General features: G+C 40.8%; 1 protein-coding gene across 1 annotated transcript in view; it reads left to right on the forward strand.

Moving 5' to 3' along the window:
• The window catches only part of fbxl7 (F-box and leucine-rich repeat protein 7), a 34,098-nt gene extending 26,347 nt beyond the window's left edge, over positions 1-7,751 (forward strand). The window contains exons 4-5 of the mRNA XM_056235511.1: positions 2,722-3,327; positions 6,763-7,751. Coding sequence (XP_056091486.1) covers positions 2,722-3,327; positions 6,763-7,499 — 1,343 coding nt within the window. The 3' untranslated portion in view covers positions 7,500-7,751. The remainder of the gene's footprint in view (positions 1-2,721; positions 3,328-6,762) is intronic.
• The last annotated feature ends 409 nt before the right edge of the window (positions 7,752-8,160 follow it).

The raw sequence follows: 8,160 nt of genomic DNA on the forward strand, positions 1-8,160 counted from the left end.
GATTTTTGAATATTCTAATACAAAATTCCTACATATTGTACCTTTAAGAAGCAGTCTGAAAATGCAAAAGTGCCAGAAGCAGGTTTCTTCATATGTTTGTGGTCATTTGATTGGTACAGTGCTACTCTTGTGGAGGTTTCACAGATGAACCATCCATTGATTTAACACTAATGGAGGATTAGTAGATTTGTAATCCTCTTCTTAACAGCCTGACACACTTTAGTGTCAGTGCAACTGCTCTCCAGCCCTCAGACCGAGGAGCTTTAAGCTGCTGAAATCCCATTGTGTGCTTGAGTAATGCATTAATGTGTGAAACAGACACTGGCACCCTGATTACAGCTGCTGCTTTAATGTTTAGTCAATCTGTCGAAGAGAAAAATCTGAATGTGAGCGTATAAACTGTTAACTCAGGAAACATTATTTTAGCCACCTGTTGAGTTCTGACAATAAGCAACTTTACACTTATAGCATTTAGCAAGATAAATTGAGCAAGACGTTCCCTGGTGGTTAAAACCCGCAAACTTTCAGATGCACTCCAATATTCTTTCACACATTCATAGCAAGCAACAGTGTGGCTGCATCCGAAATCACATACTTTCTTACTATATAGTAGGCGAAAAATAGTATTAGACAAAAGAAGTATGTCCAAATTCACAGTAAATCATAAAAGAATAGGCAAAAAGTACCCGGATGAGAGTGAGATGGGAGAGGATTTATGAATGGCTGACGCTGGTAGGTCACATAATAATGAGAGCATGGTGGATGTAGTATGTCCGAATCACATTCATACTATATACAACGTTTAGTGGTCGTGAAGTAATAACTTATTCAAAATAAGTGCTTTTTCGGATGCAGCCTTAGACACTGACCATGTGAATGAACAGATGGTCAAATGTTCTTGATGCTCATTGGATTATTTTCAAATCACATGATCATCAGGTGTGTGGAGTTAATGCTGCTCAAATGCTGTTGTCATTAAAGCAAAAGGGGAAATTCTGAAATTCATTCCTCAATTAAATTTTTCACTCAAATTGTCATGCTGATAATACTATTTGTAAGACAGCATATCCAGGTGGAAACCAACTTGGTCAGCTGATAATTTGGCTGATTGGAGCAGCTAATGTCTATAAATGAAATCATGTCAAATCAGCTTTAAGCTGGATTTTCTAGCAAGGTTGCTATTAGTGTTTTGAAAATGACCACCATGACCACGCAGCTCCTCCTACTGTTTGTTCAACTAGGAGCTAATGCTTTGTATTAGCTGTGCAAACTAAGTGTAATTCAGCTGGTAGTGAGGGCGGGGATCTATCGTGTGAGTCAGGGCTCAGGGCCATGCAGCCTTCACGGCCACTTCCAATTCTTTGTCTCTAGTGGTGACATTAAAATGTAATTGGCTTCTGCTTCTTCTGCCAACTGTAGTGGCTCCCCATAACATTATGGGACTTTGGTTGCTCTGAGGAAGTTTGTGAATGTGGTGGCTACAGCAATTCAATCAAAGCTAAATGTCTCACTATATGCTCCCTTCTGGCACTTTGAGTTGTGTGGGGGTTTTGTCCTTACTGCTTTCTATTTCTTAGAGCATTTTGTATTTACTTTTTTATTAATTATAGGGGTTAAAGCAACAGCCTGTTATGAATAAGATCAGCTTTTTTTAAAACATAACATACTGTAACCAAATGGCGTTTACTACCATTAACGGTTTTTGCACATGCATTTTTTAAAATATTTTTTTTAATGATTTTTTTTGTTTAATATTTTTATTGTTAAGGCCAAGTGTTTTAGAGATTTATGCATGTAAGCAAAGCTTTGGCAAGAATAGTTTTAAATGAACTTATTGAAATTACACTCGCTAATAATAAATATTATATTATTATATTATATTATTTTTAAAAAATCACTTTTTTTCAAATATTTAATCAGAACAGAAACTTGTTAAATGTGTCGATCAATGGACTTAAATATCTTGTGCTGTTATAGAGATATGATCTTCATAAAGGCAGTGCTTGAAGACTGAGCTTGCTTGCTTTCAGATTCTTGTCAATGGAGGCATATCCGTCATATATGGGATATGATTATGAGCTGCTGTTTCCCATTATTCAAGTGCAAGTGCACTGTGAAACTGTAGGAGACAAAAACATCTGTCAAAGGGAACAATGGAGTCATCATGCCCATAAATGAATGGAAATAACAGAGTTATGGCTTGAGTTTTGCTGAACAATACGTATTGCTCACAGTTTAATCAAATGGAATAATAAAAGCTTGGTAACCCCTGATCCTCATCCAATCATTACTTCCATGATGGTTCAGGAAAAAGTAAATAAGGCCTGATATACATTATATCTGGGGTTTCAGGCATGACCTGGGCCAGATCATACAGCGGAGGAAATTCATGGGAGATTAGTCTGTGAATATGGCTTTTGCAGGTTGCATGTAAAATACATGCTAGATCTCAACAACACTGCTAGAGAGTCATTTTTTCTAAAGCTATGAAACACTTTCTACCTCAGTCAACATTGCGGGATGGAGCCAAGTGCTTTGCATGTGCAGAAAGACAATGCATTAACTGAGGAAATTATTTGGAAATGAAAGATTGTTTTTCTACAACTTGTCTGTGTTACATAATGGTGTTCTCAGAGTGGTTTGAGTGCAATATCATAGTGTGTTCTTGTCTTTCTCTCTCTCTGCCTTTCCTCTTCATTTTTCTATTTCCCTTCTTCCCAGATTCTGACCTTAGTATGCGAACAGTGAGTACGCCAAGTCCAGCTCTGATATTGCCACCTCATTCATCTTCAGCCGTACTTAATGGCTCCTCTACATCCTCTTCCACGTTCGGCACGGAAACCATCGCCATGGTCCACACGCCACCCACTTCCCTCACCCATCCTCAAAGGGGCCTGCGGCAACCGAGAGACCAGCAGGGGGCGCCCATCGACATCCTCCCTGACCATGCTTTCCTACAGATCTTCACCCACCTGCCCACCAACCAGCTTTGCCGCTGCGCCCGCGTGTGCCGTCGCTGGTACAACTTGGCCTGGGACCCCCGCTTGTGGAGGACTATTCGTCTGACCGGAGACGTGCTACACGTGGACCGCGCGCTTCGGGTTCTTACTCGCAGACTGTGCCAGGACACCCCCAATGTGTGTCTGACCCTGGAGGCGGTGGTGGTCAGTGGCTGTCGGAGGCTGACTGATCGAGGACTGTACACGGTGGCACAGTGCTGTCCAGAACTCCGTCGCTTAGAGGTGGCCGGCTGTTATAACGTGTCCAACGAGGCCGTGTTTGAGGTGGTGTCACGCTGTCCCAACCTGGAACACCTGGATGTTTCAGGTAATTTGTTTTTTTAGTGATGATGTTTGGTTTTATTACTAGTATTTATCTCTCCTAAACTGGTGCTGCTCACACTGAATGCAGTCAGAAGATATTTAATGTTTAATGTACAGTTACAGCAGGATTTTAGACCAATGCGATTTCACATTGAGTGGGGTTACCCAGCTACAAAAACTAAAGAAAGCAACCATCCAAATGGTTAGGACAAAAACTCAGATTTACAACACTGTGATTGTTGTATTTGTATTACCTTAGTTAGGAAAGTGTAAAAGTCACAATAGCGATGAACTTAATTATTGGAAATAAGGCCACGTTGATAATATAAGAAATGTTTTAATTTTATTTATAATGTAATTGCTAGCCTATTTTACATATTTTAATTGTTTCAAATGGTTTTGCTTCAGAACCAGGACTTTACTTTGGACATCAATTGGCATCCCAACACAACACCAAAATTGTTATGTTGTAATTTAACATCACACAATATTACATAAACTACATAGGCCCAACTGTATGCAAAATGATTCAAACTATTCATTACCCTAGACTGAATTTTGAAAATGGACTAATTTTGGTTTCTAAAAGTCTCTTGAACTTCAATGGTCTCATGGCTGCCGCATATCAAATTCAGCTTTGATTTCCCCCTGCTGTCCACAATCCTATCAGAACAGTCCTGTGATATTTGGCATTAAAAGAGTATTTGAGTATTGACTTGACACAATTATATTCAATTTGACCTAATTCTCAACCTAACATGCCAGTAATGTAGCTGTGTTGGTCTACAGACTCTCTAAAAACCCAGAAGGATTTGTATTCAGCTATATAAATGACTTACTGACTCAGAGCCAGACAGCCTGTGCTTCACCTGCTTTGTTGTCCAGCACAGAAGACAGTTGAGTCCTTTTTTTTTTACTCGCAGAGATTACTGAAATGTCCAGAACTTCCTCTTGGAAAAGCTGGAAAAGGTATTAATAGCTCTGGCATTCTGTCTGTGCTCTCTATACTTCCCAAAAGAAACATAAGCCCAAGCAGAACCAGGACCTCTGACTTTAAGGTGCTTTGGGAAAATCTGCTACCCCAATTTAGAGAATCAATCATCAACTGTATTGTGTATAAAATAAATGGCTATTAAGGTATAGATTATTAAATGTTCATAAAATAGCCTTTAGATGAATCTTTGTCCATTTCTCCAGTTTGTTTGCAGTATTGTGTTCTCAGTACATGTTATTAATGACTTTACCTGGCAACATTTTAGCCGGATTTCCTTTGTTTTCTTACAAGTATTACATTTCATAAAGGACCATAACAGAGGTTTACAATTTATATTCAGTGAATATGTCAGAAAATACTCCTCCTCCTCCTCCTCCTCCTCCTCAAGTCCCTTCCCTGGTGTTTTATTTCCAACTTCCTGCACTGCACTTCCTATTCAAGCATGTTGTTGTTTTCCCCGTGTGAGTGCAGGGGTCCGGCTGGAGTCCCTCTGCCGATGGACTCGAGCGCTGCATTCTCACTTACCCCTTTTCCACCAACGCATTTTGAGAGCCGGTTCGGAGCCGGTGCCTGCGCGCGAACCAGTTCTTTGTGTTTCGACAGCCAAAGAACCGGTTCTCGGCCAGGAAAACTGGTTCCAAAGCGGCACCAACTCTTTGCTGGACTAGAACCGTTCTTTTACCACGTCATGCTTACGTCGGGGGCTGGGGGCGGATTTAGATAACATATTTTCTGACATAATATAGGATCGCAAAGCCAGGAGAAACATTTGCAGAAACACGATGTAGTCCGCCATTGTAATTGTTGTGCTTGAAGTTGGCGCAAGCGTTTCTAGTTTTTTTAATTTATTTTTTTATTGAAAACGTTATGTAAGCAAAGGAGAAAACAGTCACAATATAGAACAAATAAATGGAAAGAAAAAAAAAGACACAAGACAGGAGTACATAACTAATCAGAAAAGATTACATATCAAAGGAAAAGATTAAAATACTTACATATTTCAATTGTTTTTAAAGCCTTCTTGGTTCACGAGTTAGAGATAATCCCAAAGTAATGTTGTACTTGCAAGCGTTTCTAGCTAAGATGTATGGCGACGTACACAGTGACGTAATGACGTCGTTCGCTGGGCGCTCTAGTCAGTGGATAAACAAACAGGTTCTGAGAAGGTTCGCAAGTTGAACCAACTTCGAACCAACTTTGAACCAGCACCAGTTCCGAACCAGTTCGTTTTTGGTGGAAAAGGGGTAACCGTGCTCCTAAAGGACCCATGGGGAGATCCCATCCCCCACTCCTCCTGATATGACTCAGTTTATATGTCTCTCCAAGGTTTCAATCAAGCCCTCTGCTGCCATTTTCATGTTCTTCAGATATTCTGCAATAACCTTCAGCTTTAGTTCTACTGTCTGAGGTCTGATGTTGGAGTTTCGTAAGTTAAATCATGGTGACAGAGGTGAAGACTAGACAGCAGAGGAGATACATTTCTTAGATGAAATGTTTTACATCAAGGCTTTCTGTGATTCCTGTAAAAACAGATCTAAAACCAAACATTTGGTATTTCTTTTCATGTGCATCTGACAACATGGAAATGGCTGTCTTTTGGGAGTAGAAATCATCACATGCACATGGTTCTAAAGAGAGATGTTTTCTTTTTCTATAATGGTCAAAACAGTACCTAAATAATTTATCTTCAAAGACATAGTTTAAAGCTGAAATGTGTAATTTTTCTTAAAATACTTTCTCCTATGGCAGCTTAATATGCAGAGACGGCTATAAGTAAAGAAAGAAAATGGACCACATGTGGTTCTCAAAAAATAAAGCAAAAATAGGGTGCTCCAGAAAGAATATTATATTAGTGGATATCTCCTCGCGAAATACTTTAGGCACATAGATTGTGATATTAAAAGGCCTTTTTATTGTAGACAGACCTAGACTATCCTAAAATTGTAATATGTACTAATACTTAAATGCAGACAACTCAATTATATGATAATATGAATAATATATAGTAATTGTATACAAATATAATTAGTATTTATTGTTATTATTACCAAACAGTAAAATTATCATGAGCGCAATTCCCAAAAAGCACAGATGGGAGTGGCACAAGTTCTGCGCGTGATCTACTAACAACGCACAAAGTAAAGAACACGGACGCAGCCGAATCATTTCCATAATGACCAACGCAATCTACCAAGCTGCAAAAATAACCCTGTCCACGCCTTTTTAGCGAAATTTTTAGTTAACCCTGACAGTAGCTGTTAGTAAACCTGCCCCTTTGGTGACACCAGTAGGGGGCCTACCACAGAAATTACACACTTCATCTTTAAATACAGGTTTTGGTAAAATGCTTCATATCAGGTTCTGAATTCCTACATATTGTGTGTCCAAATGAAGTTTGCTTTGTTTTATACTGTTCATATTCTTTACTGTCTTTGTTCTCTGCAGGGTGCTCTAAGGTAACGTGCATCAGCCTGACTCGGGACGTGTCCGTGAAACTCTCCCCTCTTCATGGCCAGCAGATCTCTATCCGCTATCTTGACATGACTGACTGTTTTGCCTTGGAAGACGAAGGCCTGCACACCATTGCAGCTCACTGCACTCAGCTCACCCACCTCTACCTGCGGCGCTGCGTGCGTCTGACCGACGAGGGCCTGCGCTTCTTGGTCATCTACTGCCCGTCCGTGCGGGAGCTCAGCGTCAGCGACTGCCGCTTCATCAGTGACTTTGGCCTGCGGGAGATTGCTAAACTAGAGGGCCGCCTGCGCTACCTCAGCGTAGCGCACTGCGGCCGCATCACAGACGTGGGCGTGCGCTACGTGGCGAAATACTGCATCAGACTTCGTTACCTGAACGCTCGTGGCTGCGAGGGACTGACGGACCACGGCATTGAGCACCTTGCCAAGAACTGCCTCAAGCTCAAGTCCCTGGACATTGGGAAGTGCCCGCTGGTGTCGGACGCAGGCCTGGAGCAGCTTGCACTAAACTCGTTCAACCTGAAGAGACTGAGTCTGAAGTCGTGCGAGAGCATCACGGGCCGTGGGCTGCAGGTGGTGGCGGCGAACTGCTTCGACCTTCAGCTGCTGAATGTACAGGATTGTGACGTGTCACTGGAGGCGCTGCGCTTTGTCAAACGTCACTGTAAACGCTGCGTCATTGAACATACCAATCCAGCCTTTTTCTGAGGGCTGCACACATGAGATTGCGTGGACTTATTTGAGAAGATAATCTCTTTTGACCCGGCCCGGTGACGTCTCTGCTAGACAACATAGCGGAGATTTGCACTGCTGCACCTCTGTATTTAATTTGCATGGTTGGGAGAAATCTTAACTTTTTAATCCATCTATTTATATTTTTATTCACTTATATAGTTTTTTGATTACTCATCTTGTCTATGTCAGATTGTATTACATCTAACATGTACATTTTCATGAATGCAATTTGTTGATGCATAGAGGATTACATGATGTGACTTTAACCAGACATGAAACTAGTTTGCAGAACTACAGTGGTCCATAATTCAGTTTTTTAGTGTTTACATTTGATATCTCTGTTGTGAATGTTTTGCTTTGTTTCATCATGTAAGCCTTTCTGTCTTGGTTTCAGTGCCGAGTAATATTACCGAACAGTGCCATTTTTGCTGTGACGTTCACCTTTGTAATGGTCAATAAGGCTTGTTTCAGGTGTTTAACAAATGGAAGACCACAGTGGAATAAAGAGGTCTAAGCCATATCAAACAAAATCATGATGTCTACTTTTATCTTGCTAACCTGTAGTAGTCGAAGTCCATGAAAGAAAAAGCACAAAATATGCTATTACAGTGGTTGTCAACCTGTGGGCTGCTAC

Source organism: Rhinichthys klamathensis, unplaced genomic scaffold, assembly GCF_029890125.1.
Source record: "Rhinichthys klamathensis goyatoka isolate OS25496 unplaced genomic scaffold, OSU_Roscu_1.1 h1tg000422l_1, whole genome shotgun sequence".
Taxonomy (NCBI): domain Eukaryota; kingdom Metazoa; phylum Chordata; class Actinopteri; order Cypriniformes; family Leuciscidae; genus Rhinichthys; species Rhinichthys klamathensis.